At 38.7% G+C, this 25744-nt stretch overlaps 2 protein-coding genes and 1 long non-coding RNA gene across 7 annotated transcripts in view; 1 reads left to right on the top strand and 2 right to left on the bottom strand.

Moving 5' to 3' along the window:
* Positions 1 to 1393: 1393 nt before the first annotated feature.
* Positions 1394 to 10787, bottom strand: LOC122669618. Its single transcript, XR_006334055.1, has 3 exons — positions 10646 to 10787; positions 1685 to 1686; positions 1394 to 1407 (listed from the first exon to the last, which is right to left on the bottom strand). It is a non-coding gene; the product is annotated as an uncharacterized LOC122669618 (long non-coding RNA).
* On the top strand, positions 6206 to 14399 carry LOC122669617 (phosphatidylinositol/phosphatidylcholine transfer protein SFH9-like). 3 transcript variants are annotated; one of them, XM_043866416.1, is made up of 14 exons: positions 6206 to 6366; positions 6462 to 6765; positions 8047 to 8146; positions 8252 to 8518; positions 8618 to 8695; positions 8796 to 8897; positions 8980 to 9029; positions 9154 to 9253; positions 9553 to 9660; positions 11718 to 11802; positions 12243 to 12637; positions 12776 to 12847; positions 13878 to 14057; positions 14161 to 14399. In XM_043866416.1, the coding sequence occupies exons 1-13, from the start codon at positions 6360 to 6362 to the stop codon at positions 13929 to 13931; spliced, it is 1722 nt and encodes a 573-aa protein (XP_043722351.1). In that variant the 5' UTR covers positions 6206 to 6359; the 3' UTR covers positions 13932 to 14057; positions 14161 to 14399. The 3 variants fall into 3 exon arrangements, with proteins under 3 accessions (XP_043722351.1, XP_043722350.1, XP_043722349.1); XM_043866415.1 differs by having other exon boundaries at positions 11709 to 11802; positions 14171 to 14399; XM_043866414.1 differs by having other exon boundaries at positions 11709 to 11802.
* A 5195-nt stretch (positions 14400 to 19594) lies between these two features.
* The window catches only part of LOC122667225 (chromatin modification-related protein EAF1 B-like), a 43665-nt gene continuing 37515 nt past the window's right edge, over positions 19595 to 25744 (bottom strand). For 2 of the 3 annotated variants that reach the window (XM_043863469.1, XM_043863470.1), the window contains exons 19-24: positions 24436 to 24536; positions 24050 to 24265; positions 23576 to 23948; positions 20492 to 22046; positions 20108 to 20443; positions 19595 to 19963 (exon numbers count right to left, since the gene is read on the bottom strand). In XM_043863469.1, coding sequence (XP_043719404.1) covers positions 20196 to 20443; positions 20492 to 22046; positions 23576 to 23948; positions 24050 to 24265; positions 24436 to 24536 — 2493 coding nt within the window. In that variant the 3' untranslated portion in view covers positions 19595 to 19963; positions 20108 to 20195. The remainder of the gene's footprint in view (positions 19964 to 20107; positions 20444 to 20491; positions 22047 to 23575; positions 23949 to 24049; positions 24266 to 24435; positions 24537 to 25744) is intronic. The other variant, XM_043863471.1, reaches the window with a different exon arrangement.

Genomic DNA, 25744 nt, shown 5'->3' with positions numbered 1-25744 from the left:
ATGCTTTTGTAACCTTAATTAATAAAGTGGGTTAACCTATGTACCTATCTAAATTAATCTACCACGTGGTAAGAAATATTATAACCTGGTGATATGAAAACGGCAAGGACAAGATCCTATTATATTTTTTTTATTAATATAGTGATTAGTGAAAGATCACATTTGTGGTACATATATGTAAAACTAACCCTAGATTAAGAACATAAGCATGATCTGACAGACCACTTCCCTACTAACGACAGCATAATTAGGTATATAATTAATAACACTAAAATACAATTACTGTCTTACTTTGACCAAACAAATTAGATTTTTTTTTGGTAACGACCAAACAAATTAGATTACGGTTAAAACAAGATGCACGGTCCATTACTCAACATTTTTAATTAGGTCTTTAAATAATCTTGAAGCTCACAAATCACGTTAGCATCACGCGCTGTCTTCTTCAATCTTTATTGATATCTTAGCGTTGTTAATAAGCGTTTCTATTGGTCTCTCTTTTAGAGAATATATTAAAGAATAGAATCCTAATTGAAAAATCCATGGGTTTTTTCTGGAACAAGGTGAAAATAGTAAAATCAAACCCATGACTTCCTGGGAGTCTGTATTTTATTCGTAAAACACCAACTAATTGAGCAAGCAGTTGTCTTTCACATAGGGAAGTTGGGTCGAGGGCTTCTATCGTATTATTAATTTTTTGGGAAAGAGATCGCTATCTCGGCCTCTAGAGCATGCACGTTGTGCTGGCCAATGGAGAGCACGTGCAAGCATCGACCTAGGAGGAATTTTAGCCTTTTCATGGGGGCAGCGCGGGACTTTCACCTGCTTTATTTTGTATTTAGACGCAAAAGCTACACAGGGCACGCGACTAGATTGCGTTCTTTTTCCTTAATTTTTTTAAGGAAAAACAAAATTAAAGAAGAAGAAGATAAAGAAGATAAAGAAACTCTATTCTCCTCTTTCTACATTTGATGTTCTAGAAAGGCACCCTTTGAATCTAGCTGTATTTAATTTAAGGGGGGAAATACCAACATAAAAATGTTGTGTTAAGAAATTCCATGTATTATTAAAAAAAAAAAAAAAAAAAACTTAGTCTATTTTTGGAATGCAAAATTAAGCGAAAATTTTCCTTCATCATTGATTCACTGGTGATGCAATCATGTGATGAGATTCCCACTCATTATTAGGGGTCAAAACTACCCCTCTCCTTGGGCAACCAATTGTATCGATGCCCACGGCGGGTGAAGAAAAAATCCGTCCCAAAATTAAAAGAAGAAACTCTATGCTCCTTTTTATGTATTTAACGTTCCAATAACATACCATTTAAACCTAGATATATTCTATTTAAAGGGAAAAAAATGTCTCCGATTTTGACATCCCATATCAATACTTATTTTTGTCAAGTGCCTTCGGATTATTCTAGTCAATGGATGGTTTGTTAGCTCACATGCCAATTTTTTCTTTTGAGAGATTCTTCAAGGGTTGCTGTAATCATTTCATATGCCTTGTGTCTAAACGCAGGGTAACGCACCACACGTGTCCAGATAATGTTCTCTTTCTTTTAAAAAAACAAAAGAATCTATTTTTGTTTATTCAATCAAGATTTATTATGATACAACTAAATATTCGTTAAATGACAATATGAACAAAACGTTTTCAAAGTTGAAATGCTATAGAATATTACCACTTGATAGAAATAATTGATGGAGTCTAGAGTAGAAAACTCCTACGGTTGCAACAACCGCCCATAACTATATAATGTTTCTACTAACATGCATTCTTCACTTTCTATGAGGTTTACCGTCCCTTTTTTTTTAGGTTTTTTGGTGAAGGTTTACCATCCCCTTATTGTTAGAAGAAAAACAGGGAAAATTACATGATTAGTTACTTTTTGGTTTTCATTAATAAAAGTGTCAATCTCATGTTTGAGTTAACAAAAATAGACAAAAATGAGTTTAGTTTTACAAAATTAGACAAAATAGTCTCTCCCTCCCACACTTACTTTTTTAGATATTTTTATCCCTGTCATTGCCTTCTCGCCCAGGCATCCTCCGTTCCCTGCAACCCTACCCTTGTCCCAGCCACCGCCATTCTCTGCTACTCCAAGTAACAGAGGAAAAAAAATAGAGATTTTTTCAGAGGGGAACTGCCGAGGAAGGAAAGAGAGTCACTGTTTTGTCTAGTTTTGTAAAACTAAACTCGTTTTTGTCTATTTTTGTTAACTCAAACATAGGGTGGACAGTTTTGTAAATGAAAATCCAAAAATAGTTAATCATGTAATTTTGCCAAGAAAAAAATTAACATTGTCAATTTGTTTGGCTAACTTTGCCAGAATCCTAGCGTGCTGATCCAAGGCTTGCTCCTTTGAGAGAATGGTCATAGACTTGATGAGTGGATCATATTCTTTTGATGACATCTTTGGTCACAAAACTATTTTATACTCTTTATTTGCTTTCTAAGAAATGTATAGTTTTCGATTCCATTCCTAGCCTCTATGTGGGTCTATTATTCGATGCCTGGTTTTAGTGCACGATATTGGAAACGGGTATCGATGACCCGCAAAACTAATACGATACCGATATGGTATCGGCCTGGATAAGTTGTATTGAACACAAATGCCCCTAAATTTTCTTAAAAGAACGAGTTTTTTGACCATTTTATCTATTGTCCATATCGTACTATCGATACGATATTGGTACAATATCAATATCGATGACTAGCAAAACCGATACATATCGTCCGATACGAACAATACGATACCAATACTTAGAACCATGATTCTATGGCCCTTAATGGGCGACCTGCACAAATTTATTTTTTTACAACACAAATAACTGTAAAGGACAGTTCATAGCATTTATGTCCATTCATTAATTCGTAAAGCTAACATTTTTCTTACTAGGAATCTCAATTCTTGATTGATGTTTGTGTCTCACGGGTCCGGTCCACCTCAAAAGGATGCACGTATTAAGGATGATTGGATGGGAAGACGGGGGAGGTTTCCTTTTCCCAGTTTAATGCCCAAGACACCTAAAGGCTGGTTGTCCTCTGTGGCGTGATAGGGTTTGTAGCGTACCATTCGATAGTCTACAGTGTTTTGATATGCAGCCCAACATACAAGCTGTAGCCCCAAGCATTACGAGCCATTAGATGTGTGCTACACTTCCTATCGTGCTACAGAAGAGTCCAACACGATTGATATGGGATTGAGAGGAATATCTAAGACCATGACAACTCCACCATTCAATTTAGGTGACCTCACCATAGGGATCCACACCCCTACATGGGACCCACACTATACTGCCCTGCTCAATTTTGGCCCCCTCGCTAGCACACCCATATCTCATGAAGTCCATACAACAATGCCCATTAACCTATATCTCTTTTTATGTTGGTAATGCTTGAGAGGCACAGAAACACGAATTGTTGATTAATAAATAAAGGGTGTATGTTCTCTGTTTGGAAGCGTATTTGGGTACATGCTGCGCCTATAAACATAGCATGGGATAGGGCCAAGTTTGAGTCATTTAAGGGGTGAATCGATCATTTCACCCACCCGCATGTATTTGGTGTATTCTGCGCTCCCGGTGCAGAGAAATTTATCCCATAAATAAGTAACTTGTGTGACAAGCGCGGATGTTGTAGGAAAGAAATCCGTGACAGTAATATCCATGTGTTCCAAAGTGTTTATTGTATTTATGTGTGTATGTGTTGCCCATGTGACATGCTCTTTTGTTATTACTACTAATGTGATGGTGGACAAGGTTGACAGATTCTCACTCCCTCCCTCCCTCCCCTTTTTGTGTACCATAAGCCTCTTCATCATTTAATAATCAAACCGAACCTACCAATAAACTATTATGCGAATCAGGATCATCACAGCTTTGCCATGAAATAGGCCCCCATTGTATAGTTGTAGACTTGTAGTATATTTGTACCCTCATCTAATTGTGATAATCTTAATTTTTTTGGGATCTTTTTGTCCCTCTCAATTTATTTTGTAGGTAGGGGATCACTGTCAGATTGCATGACCCCTACACCAGTGTGGGAGCCAATGAAAATGCATGAGGCATCCAATAGACATGGGAGTTTTCATTTTATGGAAGTGGGGCAATCATCTTGCCCTTTCCGTGTCTAAGCACAGGGACCACGCAAACACAGCCTGATAATCATCTTTTTACCTATTTTTCAAATCTCCCAATAATTTCGGATTTTCTCTTTCTCATCATTTTAGAGCAATTAGGTATTCAAAATAGATATGTTATCAATACAAATAGGCATATATTAGACAGTTTTGCCCTTGTTTTGCTTTAAAAATTGGTTTTTGACTATTTTATCCCTGCTCTGCCATTCAATCGATACATGATCGACATGTTATTGGGATCAGTGGCTAGCGATATCGATTAGGTGTCAGGCGATCCGATATTGATATTGATACTGATACTGATACTGATACCTCAAAGTCTCAAACCATGCTCTCTGTAAGTGGCTGGAAGTATACACATTCATGGTTTGAGGTTATCGGTATTGGATCACCTATATTGGTGGAATGGTACGAACCAGAAGTAAAAATGTCCAAAAAAAAAAAAAAAAAAAAACCTATTTTTTAGGAAACCCTAGGGTATTTCTGTCTGATATTGGTGATCCGATCTGATACTGTATTGATATCATATTGATTTTTTAGATGGCTGACACGATGGACTAAATCCATGATATCTAATCTAACAGACAAGAACTTAATAGGATAATCTCCATATTTGATTTTGTCAAGTGTTTTGAAAATCAAATCGGAAACTGATGGAATTAGTCAATTTGACTTAATCCACCTATATACTCATTCCAATTAACACTGATTCTTCGTTAAATAGATTCTGGCCGGTTGATCAAACCTCACACAAATCTAAAACAAATTCTGGTCCGACCAATTTCAAATTGATGGAAACTAATCCCATACCATCATCATGAGTTTTTGAAACCTTCTTCATTCTAATCGTGCCTCTTCCACCCTCATGTGCATAGAGAGATTATCCCCATCATTGTGGATTCATAATTTCCTCTTTTACTCATTCTGGATTATACATACTAGAATCTCGAAGCCACTCCTAAGAAACAGAAGTTACAGTTCCAGCCGTCGGATGCGCGTTGCACTCATTGACTTTATAGAGCATACACATTTGACTCTTGAAGTCACACAAAAGCCGATTTGGCTCTCCTCCAATCGTGGCGGGAACTGAAAGATCTAGTCCAGCAAAAATAGGGGGTTTTGGTCATTTCATAGGTGAGATTCGCATGTAAAATGATTCAAACACCCCTATTTTTTGTTGGGCTGGATCTTGCCACAGTTGGAGGAGAGCCGAATACGTTAAATATAAAAATTCATAAGAACAGTTCCAACCGTTTGATGCGCGCTGCATTTATTGACTTTTTCAAAGGGGTTTTTTATCTTCTCATTTAAGCATCCAATCGTCCACTCCAATATTTAAGAAGATAAAAAGACGTCACTGCCCATATTTTTTCGATCGAATGCTCAAGTCAGGTGCAATGGATAAAAAACCTTCCCAAAGACGTAGGGTGTAACAACGCTACAAGTAGCACTGTTGGAGTGCAGTGCAGGACAGAAAAGAACCAAAAAATCCAAATCAAAAGCATGAAACGAACTCCACTCACCCTACGGTTACGGACGGCGGTATCTGACCATCACCCCCCGCAATATTTTCTCTCTCTCTCGAGAACGACGTGACCTCTTAACGGGGGAAGCTAGTAAGCTACGCTCACGCAAAGCTTTTTATAATATCACGCAGGAAGCAGAGTAAAAAAAGAGCGAGCTTAGTGCGCGCACTCTTCACAGACACGACACGTTCCGACAGATCGGAAACATCCAAGAGAGCGATTGAGATTTGAGAGAGAGAGAGAGAGAGAGAGAGAGAGAGAGAGAGAGAAGACAATTTACTTTCTTTTTCATTCGATTTGCATTCTGAGTTTGAGACTCTGAGACCTGCGGCTGATGATTTATTTCTCACAATTCTCTTCCATCTATCTTTTTTGTCCTTCTTTTATTTCTCTCTGATCTTTTTTTTTTTATTTTTCATGATCGATCGATTCCTTTGGGTTTCTAGATCGTATCTCACAACGAAGAAAGGCGGTGCTTGTTCTTAGTTTCTCATTGTTGATTCTTCTTCAAACGTTATTGAAGCTGGAACTTTCTTCATTGGCCTTGTTGAGCTCCTGGTGAATTTTGTTTGATTTGAGAGCCATGAAAAAAGAGAATCTTGTGGCAGATTGATGAGATCTAGTTCTTACATTGCAGCTTTTCCTTCTATTGCATTCTTTAAAATCGGATTTTTCGCGCAGAGTTGACAATGCCAGGTAATTCGAGTTTGAAGTTTTTAGTCTCGAATGGGATTGAGTTAAAAAGATCGTATTATTCTGATTAGCTGTACATTGATTATTTTTCATTTTAGGCGAGGGATTTTTAATTCAAGAAGATGAACGGGTGAGAAAATCCGATTATGAAATATCTGAGGACGAGAGGAGAAGGACTCGGATCGGATCTATTAAGAAGAAGGCAATGAGTGCTTCAACCAGGTTTTCACACACTCTCAGGAAAAGAGGCAATAAGCGAGTCGGCGACTGTCGGTTTCCATCTGTATCAATCGAAGATGTTCGAGATGCAAAGGAGGAAGAAGCGGTGAATGTGTTTCGTCAGGCTCTGCTCAAGAAAGATCTTCTTCCATCCCGCTTTGATGATTATCATACAATGAGAAGGTATGTAAATTTATCCATTTCTTCTCTTTCTCCTTCTGCTTCTTTTAATTTGATATTTACTATATCATACCAGATTAACATTGGGAATTTATTCTTTCTTTTTCCGATGATTGAAAAAAATGAATTCCTCATCATTTTGGTAAATTCAGTTCTATGTTGCATTATAATTGATAAATCTGATACCAGAGCATTATAATAGGTGAAGAAACTGACATGAAGCAGACCCCTCGCAGTCTTTCTATCTAACTATACCTGTACTGTGGTTTGGGTATTTTGCTTTCTTAGATCTAATTACTGTTCGTTTTATACTTCTGGAACAATCAAACTTTCGTTTTCCGCTCATGTTTTCTATTTCATCTTTTTCCTTTTTGCTGCCTTAAGACCCAAGTCTTATTGTTTTCCAAGTCCTCATCACTTTTAATGTAGAATAAGTAGGACGTCCCTCAATCCTTCGTCACGGAAAAACTATTCCTTGTTTTCTGATTTTCAACTAATCTCAAATGTGGAACTGAACTTGAGAAAACCTTTTCTTTTCCTAATAATTGATGAAAGTTTAATTCTTCTAATCCATTACCCCATCCTAGTGTTTGTTTTTGTCGACTGACTATGGTGTTTAGACTTCCTGAATGAGATAGCATTGGATGAAGGCCGTCTTCTGCTGTTGTTCCTATAAGTCATGGTTCATTCATTAGAAATTAGAAGTAGTTTGATTGCTAACTTATGAATGCAAGTGCCCATGCATCTGGAAATGGTAATTCCTATTCTTATTACTTGTCACATCAATTTCTTCAGTCCAATCCACCACCAAAGATGATGTTTAACTATCTCCCTGAGTCTGCAGAGCTCTCACATTAGCATGTACAGGAAGAAGGTGATCTGCTCGAGGTCTTCAAGCAACACACCTTCTCTTAGGGATCTATGTTCCATGGTTTCATGTGCTTCTATGTCTTTGGAATAGCATATTTTTTGACTAATTCGTTTAAACTCATTCTCCTCCCAAAGTTTAGGACCAGAACTAGAAATATTTCTCCCATGCTTTTGCTTTTCATTTTTTGTCCCGCAACGCATTCATTGACTTCTGTAGATATCTGTGGTGTGCATACTTTGATGAGATGCATGGATTCTGTAGGTTATTAATGCCAAATTGTATAGAAAAATAGCAGTATCTTAACCAAGTTGACTTTGTAAATGAGTAAGTTGTTCAAGGTTTAGTTCTTGTGCTATGTGCCATTTTCTTTTGTTGTTTTCTCCTAATTCACGGAAGGGTACTTGTTGATGCAGATTTTTGAAAGCAAGAAAATTTGATCTTGAAAAAACTGTCCAGATGTGGTCAGATATGCTGAAGTGGAGAAAGGAGTATGGGGTTGAATCTATTGTACAAGTAAGTTCATTCAAAATCTCATTTATTTTCCTTTATATTAGTGTAAAATCTGCAAATTATTTTCTACGCTCTAATGGATACTGTTCTGCAACAAACTGTGGTTAGGATTTTGTTTATGATGAATTTGAAGAGGTTCAACGTTATTACCCTCACGGTTACCATGGGGTGGACAAAGAGGGAAGGCCTGTTTATATTGAGAGACTTGGCAAAATTGAGCCTACTAAACTTATGGATGTTACCACCGTGGACCGGTTTTTAAAGTACCATGTTCAGGGGTTTGAAAAGAACTTTTCAGAGAAGTTTCCAGCGTGTTCTATTGCTGCAAAAAGGCATATTAACTCATCAACGACAATTTTGGATGTACAAGGACTGGTATGCTTTAAGGCTAATCACTAATATGATTATTCTATTGCCATGTGGCATAATATTTCGGATTTATTACTGATTTGCATGGCTTGATCAATTGGGCAGAACTGGATGAGTTTCAGCAAGGTTGCACATGAATTGATTACACGCATGCAAAAAATGGATGGTGACAACTATCCTGAGGTGTCTGATTCATTAAGAAACTGCTTCAAAAGTTCAAAATCATTTCGAGTTCTAGAGGAGTTCACCCTTTCTGTTACTAATACCAGTTCATCATATGCAGACATTGCATCTGATGTTCATTGTTAATGCTGGAAGTGGTTTCAAACTGCTATGGAACACTGTAAAAGGATTTCTTGATCCAAAAACTACCTCAAAGATAATTGTAAGAAGGCCTTGTCTTACTTCTAGTGTCTTCAACTTATGCTGGCTTTCTGAAAGTAATTGGCATTGATCTGGTTTCACAGGTTTTAGGAAATAAATATCAGAACAAACTGCTGGAACATATAGACCCAAGGTCAAGTTTTTTCCTTTATCAATTAGTTACTAATATTGTTTCACTATCTTCTGTTTGGTACATAAGAAAGAGCTTTTTGGACTTCTTTCCCCAAGATTCATCCTGTCATTTTGATTCTCAACAGCCAACTGCCGGATTTCCTAGGTGGCTCTTGTTCATGCCCGAATGAAGGAGGGTGCATGAGATCTAGTAAGGGACCATGGAATGATCCAGAAATAATGAAGGTACGATCCTTCTACTCATTGCTACTGTTAATTCATAAACTATGACACATGAACAGAGGCCTCAAGTACTCTCTTTATCACGTGTATGATCCCTATCAGCACAGCTGTTACATACTGGAGAAGCTAGATATTTAACAAAAACTAGCAGTATTTTTATGGGGACAATGTCTAAGTTTTAAGTACATGCCTCTAAGGTGACATGACAAAAAAATAAGGAAAAAAAAAAAAACAGTGGAGTTTGTAATTGACTATCTTTGCTTATGTTTGAGTTATTTAACCATTTCTTTATTTTGTTACAGATCTTAAGTAATGAAATATCCTCTGCTGAGTCAGGATCAGATGTTGAAGTCTCATCAACTGGGCTAAGAATTTCTAGCTTCACACAATTAACAACACTCCGTGAAGAAGTGAGTTTATGTCCCATATTTTTTTTAATAAGCATATTTATGTTTTATATTTTCCCTTAGGACCAACATTCCTATTTATATTTGCCATCAGAATGCAGGTATCATGTGTCAAGTATAATATTTAGGGAAAGTTTCTCTGAGCAAGTGGCGGAGGATACGTTACCACCCTCTCTCTAGTCTCCGTCTCTATCTCTCTCTTCCTCACATAAAATGACCTCTCTGCCCCTATTTACGAAACTCTTCCGTCGCCCCTCATTGGTGCACTACGCTATGCCTCTTGCTGAGAGAACCCTCTCCCTATGTTTATTTCTGATACTTTTTCTTTTAACATTTTTTCAAACCCCATTAAGTTGGGAAAAGGCTGAGGTTTTTTTTTTTTTTTTTTTTTTTTTGGGGGGGGGGTTTAATACTCGACCATATTATTGGTGTAACAATAACCAAGATTTGTAAAGTAGCATCAGCATAGGATGGTTTAGTTTAGTTTGAGAAAGTACTCATTGGGGAATGTAAGCTTTTCCTTGCATTTAGATATTCAATCCATCAGCAGACCACCTGTAGCTCTGCATCTTTTGTGGTTTGCTACTTGTATTGGTGATCCTTGTGATCTCCTAGCAAGCTTTCTACTGCTGATGCTGTTACCTTGCCCGAGTAGCCTAGGATGTTCAAGTTGGGTTAGTGCAATGCAACCAAGAAGGAACAAATCATAAAACATTTGCAGATGCTGGTCTTTGCCTCATGGTTCAGATTTTCAGTCACAGGACTGAGAACTTCCTAGGTTTCGGTACTTTGTATGAATTGTCATATTTTATGTCTTTCTCCCCTATCTCAATGAATAAATGCAGATATGAGACTTGGATCCCTTGTGTGTAGTATTGCAATTTCCTCAAAGAGTTGGTTCATTGAGTTATCAGGTTGTGCCTTCTGTTTCCTGAATGATGACTTTTGAAGGGAACACACCTACCTACAAGGAGATCTTCTGTGTGACTATTCAGAAGAAAAAAAAAGTGTATATAGAATTCATAACTTTATATTATTTTAATGTAAAATCCATGCTTTTACAATAAGTTAAAAGCATCATCATACCATGAGTAAGACTTAATATACCAACTTATATTCTCAATTGAAGAGCATGAACTTCTCGCTCAGTTAGTTGATTTACATACTGAAACACGCAACCTGACACTCCTCTTTGTGATCCTACCTATTCCTACTAAATTATTTTAAGAAAGAATAATCTGTCAGCCCCTAGATCCCGTTTACATCCCTCTTTCAGGTGTCAGAATTTGCACACACTGTCAATTAACCTTGAGTATTGCCACTGATTAGGCATGATACCATGCAACATTGTGCCTCCTATTCCTATTCTATCATTAAAAAAAAGTTGTTTCCTGTTGCCCCCTGCATATCTGAGAACCTTTCAGGTTAGGGGATTGTTTAGGTCACACTTGATGTCATGATTGTACACACAGCGAAGGTTGTAAATGGCTTACAATATATGTCAGCTATTTTCTGAAGGAAAAATAAATAAATATTCATGTTTGAAAATCGTCGGTTCCACGACTCAATTTGAACTTAGTAATTCAACAAAGCCTTCCAAACTACTTGCAATTAGCTCTAACACCCTCTTCTGCCATTTCACATCTTTAAATAGGTGAGTGAGGGTTTACGTGCCCTGCCAATACGACAAAATCTGCCTTTCATCTGGTTTCAGATCAACAGGGCAGAACAAAACATGGGCTGAGGTCATGTGGATTTTGAAGAGAAATTTTTTTGAAAACTGACTGGCCCTTATTTTGTAAACAATGTAGTGCTTTATTGGAAACTGACTGGTTTGCACCCAGTTGTATCATAAGACACATGTTGAAAAAAATTGTACAAAGTACTGATCCTATGCAAATGTACAGTTGGAAGCCTTGCTAACATCTTGAGTACATTCTTGTGATACTGAATGGTTACACCTCTCTAATTTCTGCATCTCCTTTACACCCCCCTCCTCCCAAAAAAAAACAGGAAAATAAATAACATCTTCTTTGCTGTTGGTTCCTACTGTTTCTCAGGAAAGAATAGATGATCTTTTAGCCCTCCGCAGCCAGGCTGAATCAGTTGGCATTGCCACCACAGTTGAAGATGTCAGTTCAGCAGGTACATGATCACCAGGAAACTTTTCATTTAATCAATCATTTGCTTCATGTTAATGCTTGCATCAAACTATGCAACATAATAATCTGCATAGATCATTATAGTTATTAAATCCATAGGATTTACTCCCCACACTAAGATCTGAGTGTTTTGCTTGACAATCATTTTTATCCTGCATAACTTGTTAATTATTGTTTTCTCCTCTTGGCGAGCAGCCAGGGTTTGGGGGTGCTCAGAACTTTTTATTGTAGGCTTAGGAGGGGATTTTCATTTGAAGTTTGTCCCTCTGTATGACCTTTGAACTCCATGGTTATTCTTTGTCTAGCAGTTTTTATTAAATACTAGTATAATGCTTTTGATATTGTCCTGTGTCACATACAATGTTTTCTTCCATGCATGCCTATTGCACATGTTTCTTATAGATTTTAGTTTTTTTCTGCCAGATGCTTCAATTGATAATGTCACGGAAAGAAGGCTGAAGAAGTTCATTTCTCGTTTAACAACTTTAGTGGCTCGGTTCTTACTTGAAGTGTTAGCTGTCCTACATATTGTACGTTTTGGGTTTGGGAAGATTGTTTCAGTGAATAATGCCAGTGAGCGGTTGGAAAACCAACGTATTCCAGAATCAGCTAATCCAAATTCTGAAGACCAACTTGCTTCACAGGCTGCCAGGGAGGACTTAATCCGTCCTTGTTTGCAGAGGCTACAAAGTTTAGAAGCATTGGTAGCTGAACTGACCAATAAACCAGTGAAAATCCCTCCAGAGAAAGATATCATGCTTCTGGAGTCATTGAGTCGTATTAAATCCATAGAATATGACTTGCAGAAGACAAAGAAAGTAAGAAATTTTCCTTCTCACCACCTGATTTATTGTTTAGTCGGCAGTTTATGATAATCATAGGTTTCAGCAGTTTCTTCATTGGAATTTGTTTCAGTCTAACTTCTGGAAATCAACTCTCCTCTTTATGTTTCATAGGCACTACATGCAACAGCATCAAAACAAGTGGAGCTTGCAGAGTCACTGGAGAATATAAAGGAAACTAACCTAGTAAGTTTATGTTCCTTTCAGGCCCAAAAAAAATTCCAGATTCCAATTCCATGAGTGCAAGAGATGTCTGTGCTCTTCCAGTGTGAGTTTAGCAGCGCTGTAAATGAGTTGGTCTAAGCAAACCAAAATTTCCCCTTCATGGCTTTCTGCATGCCAAGGTTTTCTGAGGTTCAGGCTCATCAGCTACCAACCAAAGCTCAAGCTTTGCTTAAATGAGCTGACCTAGCTAGGCTCATTAACAACTCTAAAGTTTAGATTTGGCTATGGGTTCACCACAAACTGGCCTTTGACAGAGTTCGGTGGCAAGACATGATCCATGCAGCCAACCCCATTTAGTTAGTGAAAGTGCTTTGCTGAATATACCATTCCCTCTACAAATTTTATAAGGAGTAGAAAGGGGGATGGAGAATGTTTTACTGAAATGCAAAAAGTTAGAAACAAACATGTTTTTCCAAAATAGTGATGGTATGTTGATCATTGCTACTCTTGGCTCCCATGGAGAACTCGATCCCAATCATATGGCTGGATTGTTTCCCTCAATCATATGTTCCAATGTACAACCAAAGAAACGCCTAATGGCAGAATATACAAAATAAATTTTATAAATATTAATTATGTTCCCTTCAAATATTTTATGATTAAACAAACACAGCGTAAGCGAGATGTAAGTACTAAGTACCCTTCTAAACAGTGGCCAGATTTCTCCTCTCTCCTAACTCTGGAACTAAGGACTTCTCTTAATTCATTGGATTCTTGAAAGAAAGTAGTGGACAACATCATTGTCAAAAATCATGTTTCCTTTTGTTCTGTAGAAAGTTTGTTCGGATGAAATCTGAAGAACAATTGGAAAAATGGAAGGAAAATCTTGTCAGCAGATGAAATGGAGAATACCTTATTCCTAAATGTAGATCTTTTTTCATTATTAATTCTGGTTAGAAGATAACTTTGTGGCATTTATCACATATTTTATTTCCCCAACACCCCTACCCCACAAAGAAAAGATTGCTGACGATTTACTTGTCAACCACAGAGAAAGAACTCTTGCTGGTTTAAGAATTGCAGACCTCCTCCCCCTGGAAGCTGAACACATTTGGAAACAGGATGGATGCTCCAAGCTGCTGCAGAGTTACCCTTGTTTCAGATTTTCCGAAATGCTGGTGGTGGTAACGAGCCTTGATCGAAGTGCCTGGATGAGTTTCACTGATTCAAGGTACATAAATCTGTGTAACTCTGATCTCTTGTTTTTAGTTGGTAATTGTTGTTTCTTTTCTTCTTATAAGTTATAACCCTTGTTTTCATTTTCAACTTTTCAGAATTTTTCAGGTGTTTGAAGTAGGCAGGAACACATACACATACACACACACACACACGCACACGCACTAACTCAGGGGCAATGAGGTGTAACTAAAATGATATACCAAGCATTCACGGTCATATGATGGCTGACTCTGCATCAAATTTCTTTGCGATGTTGTACATTTATCTTGACTCACTTCTTTTGTGTTCATTAAAGCAAAAGGGAATGGACTAGTTCACCACTTCCTGTTGACTTGTCTTTCTGTATTTCTTCCCCTTTCTCTTTTACTCTCTCCAGGTAGTCTGATGTGCCCTATGAAGTAATCTCCCGTCTCTGACCTCTCTCTGTGCGCACAAGTTTCATTTCCACATCACTCACCCTTTTCAACTACCAGGGCGTTAAAAGGAAGTCAGCCTTCAGCCTTTGCTTGGGCTCTTTTTTAATTTATTGCCACTACCCTTTTTTATTACCTTCTGAATTTTTATTTTTTTTTAAACTGTATGTATTGATGACGATAGATCTGTGCTTTTCCAGAGTTCAGAGCAACTTTAAATAAACAAAAAATAATAATTGGCCCTTTCCAACCAATAATTTAACTCCATCTTGACAGACTGAGCAAAGCTGATTGTTATATACCAACGTTCACTCGCGGACGACCTACACGGATTATTCACAGAAAGGAAAATTCAGATTTTGGGAGTTCAATATGAAAGATTTTTATAGGCAATCCAAGCATCAAATTTGAAGCCATAGCGATTCTATTTAATGGGCCAGGGTATGAACAACTGTTGTCTCCGTAAGAACTTCATAACATATGGTCGTCGAACATCTTTCATTACCACAAAATAAAAAGGAACATCTTTCAATTGATTTTTATTTTTATGATGTTCTATACCATGAGGTTTGACGAAGGATATTTTATTCCCAGGTTTGGAAAATTTTGCGTATCCCTTTGAGGTTTGCAAACGGTAACAGATAGGTCATTCCGTCATTAATGTACGATGTTAAAAACATGGGGTGAAATGACAAAATTACCCTTGCACCCAAAAAAAAAAAAACCCTGCAACTACTCATCTTCCCCACAAAAATCTGCAACTCACATATCTCGATCCTCAAGCACACCTACCCTGAAACCAATCAAATTGGATGGTAACTGTAATGGATTAGTTGAATCAACTGTTACACTATCAACCTCTTCCTTTTTTGGTTTTAATTTGTTCTTGTTTTCTGGGTTTTGTTTCATTTTTATCTATTAATCACAAATTCTGGATTCTTGATTTTTTATTCTGATTCTCTTCCAGTAGTCAATAATGGAAGAAAACGATACCCGAGGTTGTTTCGTTGGTGTCTTTGATGACGAGTCTGGTATCTCTCGGTTCATCGTCGTCGGCGGAGTCAGATTCATTGGTGGTCTTGTCGACATCGAGGACCGCTTGGCCGTCGAGATCTACGACCCTAGGATTGACATTTGGGAGCTTTGCCCTCCATTGCCGGTGGATTTCAGATATGGAACCTCTTCTCAGTGACTCACATCTGCTCTATTCAAAGGAAAATTCTTCATCTTTGGCATCTACTTCGATCTGAAGTTTAAGAAAATTCCTCTCTCTTTCTCTTCCTTCTAAACCTAAACCATGGGTTTAACCAAACATTTAGGTTACGATTGATCTTCAAAACAGGGGTTGATTTGGATGGTGGAACCCTTGGATTATGATTATCTATATGGATACTGCCTCCAATTAGGATCTCAGGTCAAAACCAAAGAGCAGCAAGGAGTTCAATCACTTCCTTCTCTGCCTGGTATTATCAACAGTAACACAAACAGTAGCTGGGTAGAAGAAGAAGAAGAGAAGTAGAGAATCAGAGGAGGGAAGAAATGCACGCAAGGCTCATGGCAACCATTGGTTAACCTAACAAAATTTCATTCCAAAACTCTCAAATCTAATTTGTCCAACGCCTATCTGCATCATTTGGTTTCCTAACTAGAGTAGGACTCTCCAATATCTCAAAATATTAGTCTCAGGTTTCTGATTTTGCTGAGATATTCTACTTACATGATCGAATTGTTTGGGTTGAGTTTTAAACATCTCTCTTTGAAACCTAATTTAGGGCAGAAGCAGAAGTGGAATGGGGAGCAAGACGAGTTGCAGGTGAGCAAAGGGTTCAGAGTTGGGGTTGGAGTGGATTCCACTTGATGACTAGGATGACAAAAGGTTAAAATCTCTCTTTTTCATGTCTTTGCTTCATTCCTGATGAGATTTCTCTTAGGAAGATGAGTTGCAGGTGGAGTGGATTTGAAAATTTTCCTAATTTCAGTGAAGGTTGAAAGGGTTTGAAACTGCAACTCATCTTCCCAATCGATTGGGGAGATGAATTGTGTTCAAGATATCCTTAATTAGTAACATTTTTATCATAAAAGTTGAAAGGATGATTTAATGGACGCCCATTGGATGATTCATTAGATTCCATCGTACTTAAACTATGGAATCCTTGATTTCCTATCCTCCAACTTGAAACACGGCCGATCAAAATTCCTTTAAATTTTATCCGTCTTTTACCCCCTTTTTTTTTTTTTTTTTTTTTTATCATAAAGTTGAAAGGATGATTTAATGGACGCCATTGATGATTCAATCGTAGGAATCCTTGAATCCTCAACTTGAAACACGAATTACCTAAAAATCCGTCTTTACCCCTTTCTTTCTTTCCTTACGAGAACAACTCCGTACAAAAGCTACTCTGAAAGATCAGGATAGCCATCAAAAACCAAACAGTATTCGATTCGCTGAACAAGATTGGTTGGTCAATTCGAATTGGGTCAAAAGCATAGAATCCAAAACCTTGTTTTGATACAGGTAGACATGGAGTGGATGAGCACAAGTTTTAAAGCCAATTTGAGGTGTGAAGAAGCCCTCCCCAAGAATAGTCAGATGTGCAAATGGGGGGATTGAATATTCTTATCTAAGTAATAGGCTATTATTATCCACTCTGATCAGTTGGAATGAACTTATTGATGCTTTTCATGAAGGTACTTAATTTCTCCTTTGTTTTTTTAAAATAAGATAAAAGATTTTAAAAAAAGTCATTTTTTAGACCAATTCGAATTCAATGACACTACCCTTAATAATAATACTTATCCCAGTTGGGCTTCAAACAAAAGTTCCAACTTTTGACTTTGACCGGTGTACTGTGCGCCTGTGCACGCTTAGCAGCGTGCTGGCTTTGGCTCTATTCACAAGTCATTGAGGAGAATAATATCATAAAATAAGACTTTTGCGTATCTTCAGCTCTGACAACCCCCACCATACTATTATTCACTTATTACCATCATACCCTATACAAACGAAAACAAAAACACACCATGAAGCATGGAGGGACCACCCACCTTGGTGATGTCGTTTTGGAATAATTAATCTTCAGATTCTACTTTTGGATTATCTAAATTTACTACAGGATTAAACTAAAGGGAGGCATTGGTTGTTGGTTTTCACCTGTTGACTCCATCTTTCTCCTTAAACTTCTCTTTTCTTTTCAATGTATGGTTCCATGACCTCATTGTGTGTTTGGAGCCGTAGGGTGTCAAAAGTTGTCCCTCTCCAATTGGCTTGATTTGACGCCCAAGATTGATCCAAAAAATGATTAAACGTATTGGGTTCAAACATTGACTGATTAATAATCAGGCATTTTCGGTGCAAGGTGACCTGACGGTTGTCTGATTTTTGGACTAACCAAATATTGTGATCAACTGTTAACTGACCATTTTATAGCCCGACTAATTGATTATCTGGATTGTCTTAAGCTTGATTATATATTGGAAACGAATCAACCTAATAAAAACATATCCATGCCCTGGCCTATGAAACCCCCCGATTACCTAAACAGATGAAAATGGTACAAGGCCTTAAATTGGTGGGGACCAATTAGGCCCAACGGCAATGGACTCACCCAAAAAATCAATGGGATCTTGAAACCCTACTGCAATCAAACACACCCATGCCCATAGAAATAGGTACATTTTTGTTTTTTCTTTCCTAATCCACACACACACACACACACACCATCATATCATAGGATTCGAATCTTGACTCTCCACTAACAATATCTAGAGACCGTACAACAAGGTCAAGGACAGTACCCTAATAGCAACGGAAGTAGTTGACCATCCTTTTCCATGCATGCAGGTGGAGATATATAGAGATGAAACAGACAATTTCCATGAGAAACCCGATCGTAGCATGCATCATTAATCTACCCATGGCTCAGGCCTAGCCATGATTCCATGGCCTGATAATGTTTTGGAATAATTAGGACAATATTGGTTTCTTTATTAAAAGTATGGTCAAATGTTCTCTGTGCCTAAGCCCAGACACATGGGGGTGGGCGAAATGACCATCCTACCCCCTGAATGGCAAGCCCATGTGTCTAGGTGCAGCCTGCGCTGCGGCACAAAGAACATCTACCCAGATATTATTACTTGGCCTTGTTTGGGCCAGTCAGTCCTGATCTTGACATTTCTTCTTAAATTTTTACTTTAACATTGCTGGTGTAACATGAACATGCAAAGCAAAAGCCCCAACCAGAACGACCCATACACAGACCATTGAAGAAACAAATGGAGAAGAGCTAGCCATTGGTTCTGATGGACCATTAAATTTGGTACTTGGTCCAGTCATGAGTCATGTCCATAGTTTCAAAAATCAAGAGTGGGATGAGAATTGGTCGTGACTGATATTCCCCCCCCCCCACCACCCCAATGCCGGTCAATGATGGTCAATTATATGGATATGTGGCAAAACTAGGAAAGATAAAGTAAACAATAATCATATTAAAGCTGATTTGGGAATAGCTCCGATACATGATAAGGTACGAGAAAACCGTTTGAGGTAGCATAGTCATGTTCAATGGAGACCTTAAGATACTCTAATACAAAGGAGTGATTTGATTCAAATTGAGTGAACTAAAAGAGCCAAACGTAAAACCTAAAATGACTCTAGGGAAAGTTACAAGGAGAGACATCTATAGCTTAGGTCTAGTATCAAGTCTTACCTTGAACAGAGCTGATTGGAGGGTAAGTATTCGTGTAACTAACCCCATTTAGTTGATGCCTAAGGTGTATGAACCACCCCCAACAAAAACTGCCACATGGTGGATAATCTAAACACCGAAATGCCCTCTCACACTGGTGTGTGAAGCCAACACCTCTTGAAATTTAACCCAACATTCTAAAAATTTTGGGTGGTAATCCGGGCCAGAAGCCAACGTTTTGACAGTTCCCGCCTATATGAGATGGAAATAAATTTACTATATGGGTTTGAAGCATGTCAGTCATGTTGGATGATTTACACAAGAAAATGTCACACTGACACATGGTGGCAGGCTGAAGCAGTGGCCATGTTAAACCTACTTTGGCTGCTGTCTGGCTGCCATGTGGAAGATTCTTGGCTCATCTAAATATCTTGCACAAATAACCCATCTACTTGAAGAAAAGCTTTGCTTAGAACAATTATCACTACCAGCTTAATCCAAAAACATAATAATACATTCACTACTAATGGGAGTCAGAAATAAACTAAGACTCCCTCCCTTCCCCTGTACACAGCAACTCGGGGCTAAAAGGGAACAAAGAGAAAAATAGGAATGAGACCCCTGTACATGTACCTCTCTGTAACCCTCTCTCCGACGCCTTTTATCAATAGTAATGTACAAGGAAGAACAATAAGATTTCAAAAACAATAACCCCCATTGCCTCCCTCCAACTCCGGTAAACCCCGCACCAGGACCCTCCTTCCATCTAACCAGTCCGACAGGGAGTAAACAGCCTCCATCTGTACATAACCCCATTACCCAATTAGTACCACATTTTCCACGAAAGTAAACAAAAGAATCCCACCATATCCCTTGTGTCTGATTTACTGTGGACATGTTAATATACAATTAAAAGAATCTGAATCATGAAATTAACTCTTTACCTGTACATTGCTGTTACATGGGCATGCAGAACAAAAGCCCAACCAGACCGACCCACAACACTGAGGACTGCTCAACCACTCCAGGGATTCATCCTGCTGATCCAGAATTGGTAGGCCTGGCATGCAGACCACCCTCCCCTGCAGGCAGATGCTGTAGTTGAGACTCTGGCGGTTGTGGTAGCTGCTGCTGTTGGGGTGGTTCCTGCTGGTGTTGCGGGGATGGTGGGTTTGCTTGTGAGGGTTGGGATGGGGGTGGTGGTGCAGGGTGTGCTGGTGGCTGCTGTTGTTGCTGCTGCTGCATCTGTTGCGTTTGTTGTTGGGGAGCCAGTGCTGGTGCTGGTGCTGGTGCTGGCGGGGGTAGTGGTGGCAGCGAGGGTTGTGACTGTTGTGGTGGGTGCAACCACTGTGTCCCAACATTGTGTCCATGACTGGACATGCTGCCTGAGAATTGCCTCTGAGCAAAACCTCGGCTAGGAGAGGACATGGACTCGGTTCCTTTAGTATTTGGCAGAGATGAGTTTCCAACAGCAGCCAAGTTGGTGACTGCATTTGGCGAACCTGCATCATATAATGGTTCTGGTGCCTTCCACTGTGAAGTGCTTGCATTGGAAACAACAGGTACGACACTGCTCAATTCAGTAGAGGACTGAGGCATTGCTGTGCTGGTAGCCATCTGAAATGCATTGTTCCCAGGCTGCTGGGTAACTTGAATATGCTCAACTGGAGACTGCAGAGGCGGATCAGAGTTCATTTGTCGACTCTGTTGAAGCATTCTTTGGATGGCATGTGGTGGTTGACCTGCCTGTCTTTGCTGAGGCTGTGAATGCTGCTGCTGGTGGGAAGAAGCCATAGACAGTGGAGGAACTGGTTGTTGGGATGGTAATATATGACTAGAAGAAACTGATGGGACCTGTCCTTGATTGCAGTTATCCGGATGAGAAGGCACCTGTGACAGCTGCTTTGATGAAGGGGGTGGTGGATGAGGAAACATCTTTTGCTGTGGCTGCAACTGATTTGAAGATTGGGGCATCAACTGTTTACCAGGTTGAATGGAATTGGAACCTAAGCCAGTATATAAGCCCTGTCCTTGCATCAGATGCATGACCTTTTCACCCTTCTCAGCAACTTGATTTCCTGGAGCCGTAGGAAACCCGTTCATATGGGAGGGATCAATAGCAACGTTCTGATGAATCATCATATTTCCTCTACCCAATCCCTTCATAAGTTTAGCCTGCTGCTGTTGCGATTGTGACTGTTGCCGTTGTTGAGGGTGATGCCTGCTAGGCTGTTGAAGCTGTTGCTGTTGCTGCTGCTGCTGCTGCCGTTGCCGCTGCTTCATCATCTGATTTGGGAGGCTAACACCACCAGCTTGAGGGTTTCGACCATGCCCATGAGGTTGTAGGTGATGTTTTTGCTGGGGTTGCGAAGAGATGGGATTCATTGGAGAAGATGGAGTCAAGGGATGCTGGGATTTCAGAGGGGGCATTGATACTGGCTGAGAGGATACCTGTTGCTGAATCTGAGAACTATTTTGTATGGAAGATGATATGGGATGTTGAGAGTGTGATTGGGGATGCGGCATCAAAGGATTGGAGGCAGCAAACTGGTGCTGTTGTTGATGCAAATACCGTTGCTGCTGATGCAAATGCCTCTCTTTAGCAAGCCGAAGCATATAGGCCTGCTGTTGTGGGTTAGTAGCATGGCTGTTTCCTTGGAGGCGAGGGTGGTGCGGGTTGCTCAGAACATGGGATTGTTGTGGGGGCATCTGATGTTGCTGATGTTGGACTGGAAATGGCTGAACTGGTGGAGGGATTGTCTGATTGGAGAATGCGGTACTCAGCCCATTATAAGGGGGCACCCCTTGGCTGCTCCCTTGGGTGACCTGCATCTGAAGTTCTTGCATCATCATCTGCCTCTGATCCTCTGGATTCTGACCAGGCTAAAACAGAAAAGAAATGCTATAATCAGGGAACTGAAACTCATATATCAAAATTCTGACATCAGATGAACGATTGATCGACTAGTTCAGGGAGAAAAAGACACAAGCTCGGAACAGAACCACCACAAAAATAAGCATTGTGTCACCATTTACAGTGACAATAATAAACGGTATAACGTTGCCAAGCAAATTTAGTGCTGCAGATGCCATCAACACAGCTTTAATTTTTATTTATCTTGATGATTTCATATTTTCAGATGCCATCAAGTCAGCTTGATTTTGTGTTTATAATAATGATTTAATATTTGGTTAAACTGTGGCAGCGTAGATATGGTTGCCAAACATCCCAGTTTATCTTGGCGTGTGGCTGATGATGTGGCAACTTCCAATTGTATGGATACGAAGGGCCCCTTATGGATTAGCCATATGTGAAATTTTCTGGTCCAATTCAATCAGATGACCAAATTGTATTTATTTATTTGTGTATTTTGCATGTCCTATAATTTTAGATCCTAGCTTTGACCTTTTAACCATATTTTGAACTGTTCTCCATGTTATAACTCAAACTGAGCTGAGATTTTATAGGTAGAAAGGGAATGGCATGAATATTTGCCCCAAATTTGAGAGCCAGATGAATTTACAAGTGAAAGATATTTGGTCTTCTGGATATTTAGTTATCACTTTCTTTTCCTGATAAGTGCACAAGGTCGCTGACATGTAAGAAAGGGCGAACTTCTAGAGATATTTTATAAAAATAATACAACTTAACAGTCAACATGTTTTGTCAGACAATCAACATGGATAATGGTCCTCTCAGGCCTGAGTTCAGGTTATCAGACGACAGGCCTCGACCAGCATTGAAACTGGAATCAAAAACAAAATTTCAACAACATTTCATGATTTAGACAAAAAGTCCAAAGAATTCCTAGCCATCTTCCACCTTTTACTGCTTACAGTCTTTTGTTTTTGTCTCTCTTCCCAACTTTTTTCTTATTTCTTCTATCGCTTCTCCTTTTTAATCCCTCTTCATTTCTTCCTACCCCATAAAAAATTCATATAATATATCCTTTATATCACTCTCATCACCCTCCAAACCAAGGAAAAAAAAATCCCAAAAATTTTAGGAATGGTCAATATTTGAACATTTTGTCTCACTTGATTGAATGAGTCAGGAGTTTAGTAGCATCCACAAAACTCTTCCATGTTATGTCAGCACATGATACCTATATATGCTGACATAATATGCAAGAGTTTTGTGGATGCTACTTTATAGGTTTCCTGGCGACTATGCACCATGTTCTGTGACCTATTTCGAGTGTTGAGATTTTCTGTTTAATGCATTGGGGCCCCTTTCATTATATTTTATATATATAGATTGGAGCAGACAGTAAGAATCTTTCCCATAGTTGTAAATGGGGCCGTTATATATATATACCGATAATGTTAACACACTTTTATTTTTCAACCCGAAAAGGTATTATCAAACAGAAACAAAAAAATTACTGTAGTCCAGCAGAATTTAAACATACCCGCATCAAATGCAAACCATCACGGGGTCCAAGCATAGAGTTTCCTGGTGCAGAAACAGCTCCAGTGTGCATATTTACAGGGCTTGGCATCCCTACCCCACCAGGAGGAAGCATACTTCCAGAGTTCAGCATAGCTGCTGAACCTATTCCCTGAAATCCTGGTCGAGGCATTGCCATGCCTCTATTCATTCCACACATCATACCCATTCCATTTCCACCAGGTAGCATACGAACACCACGATCTGTGCCTGGCATAGCTCCAGGAACGCTCATGGCAGGCTGCTGGATGTTTCTACCAGAAAGCATTTGATTATACTGTTGAATTCTTTGTTGTTCATCAACCGGTAGAGATGCTGCTCTTGGAGCACCATATCTTTGACCATCCCAACAAATAACAATCAATCAATACCAGTACAACAAATTAGAATTGAAAAAAGGAAAAAAGAAAAACTGATAATCCCAAGCACAAAGTACCTCGTAGGAGCACTCAAGCCAGAAGATGGTGATGGCAAGCTATTGCCAAGAGTCATACCAGAAGACCCTTGTAGCATGGTATTTGCACCAGAAGTTGGGAGAACTGGTGCAACAGAACCCTGATTTGAAATCGCTAAACCACTATTATGAGACCCTTGATATCCAGGGGGAAAAACATCTGAGCTGGATGTAGTGGCATCGCAGAGATCAAGAGGCCTTCATCACATTCAAAGGAATCAATTAAAAATCATATTATTATGAGAAAAAACACACATGCAGCAATATAAGTGCATCAAGTGCCCAAAATCATGAATGAAGGAGTACGTGAAGCAAAAGTTCAAATTCTTAGCAATTTTGTCAACTCAAATGCACAACACCAAACTTACGTTAGAGGACCTCCATTCAAGTTATTTGGGCAGACTTGGGAAAGTGCAACAATATGAGAATTGTGGACTGGTGCCATTTGCTTCCGTTCCTGATTATCATTCTTCAAAAAGAAAAAAAAGGCAATAAAAATAATCAGTCAGTCAAGAACTAGTTTAAGGGATGTAAATGAAGGTAGCATCAAATAACTCAGAAGCCACCTTAGTACAATTGCTCGCAGATCCAAAAACTAATGAATCCACACATTGTAAAACTATTAATTCTACACTTTTACAATGTTTTTATACATGTTTTAATGCAAATACTTAGAGAGCAAACCACTTAAATCCATGTTGCCCGAAAACCATGGAAAGAGGAATTCTCAGTCTGAGAACACATGGAGCACGGACAATTGGCAGTTCAGGAGTTACAACGTTGGGCCACTAACAGTGAGCCAATTAATCATGCAGATGGAAGAGAATGCATAACTACATATTTAATGGCTTAGACACCACAAATATACGAATGCCTTATACCGTCATAGACAGTGTTGTCAAGTCATGTCTGTAAATGAATTTCATTTACTTAAGATATTATTCATAAATAAGCAAATACACCCTATTTGAATCCACCCTATTTGAATCCAATAAAAATAGTTAAAAAATAAAATTCCAAAAGGATAAAAAGTCAACCCACCAGTTCAAGATCAAAAACTGGATTTTCAGCGGTAGGTAAAATTTTCAAACTTTTTAACACTGGGGTTCTCTCAAGTCTAAAAATTCTATAAATCTTAATATGGCAAAACATTGCTAAAAACCAAAAAGTGCAGTAAAATATTCATTTGTTTTGATATCTAAAAAAATAATTTCATTCAGAGTGATTTTGACAACATTCGCATACACCAAATAAGGTTTGACCGGAACATAACTCCTTCAATATAAATCAGATTTAAGCAATTTGTATTAGTTGGAAAGCTGGTTTTGTGGTCTACCTAATACAAAAAGTCTCGTGTAAAAATCAAATCATTTGACTAGTCAAACTTCATAGAGAACAAGACCATTTCTCTAAATCGAGAGCAGTTCAATTACTTATAGATCATATTTTCTAAAAACAATATAAACCAAATGTGAGACTAGGTATACCAGGACAATGACCAATTCCAAGAACACTATAAACCAACTGAAAGTTTTGATTGTTTCAAACTTCCAATAGCTTGTTTCTTCAGTTTTGTTGTCTTCTAGTTCTATGTTAATTTTTTATGACTTGATGTGGCTTAATATTGATTTTTGATGACTTGATGTGGTTTTATGTTGATTTTTTAAGTTATAAGGT

This window comes from Telopea speciosissima, chromosome 7, assembly GCF_018873765.1.
Source record: "Telopea speciosissima isolate NSW1024214 ecotype Mountain lineage chromosome 7, Tspe_v1, whole genome shotgun sequence".
Classification (NCBI taxonomy): Eukaryota; Viridiplantae; Streptophyta; class Magnoliopsida; order Proteales; family Proteaceae; genus Telopea; species Telopea speciosissima.
The sequence above is the reverse complement of the archived record's forward strand: the minus strand, read 5'-3'. Positions and strand labels throughout refer to the sequence as shown.

Excerpts from the sequence above, each read along its gene's own strand:
- LOC122669617 (XM_043866415.1), top strand. Across the intron at positions 9,661-11,708 it reads TAACAACACTCCGTGAAGAA|GTTTCTCAGGAAAGAATAGA; the intron begins GTGAGTTTATGT and ends TTGGTTCCTACT. Across the intron at positions 12,638-12,775 it reads ACTTGCAGAAGACAAAGAAA|GCACTACATGCAACAGCATC; the intron begins GTAAGAAATTTT and ends TATGTTTCATAG.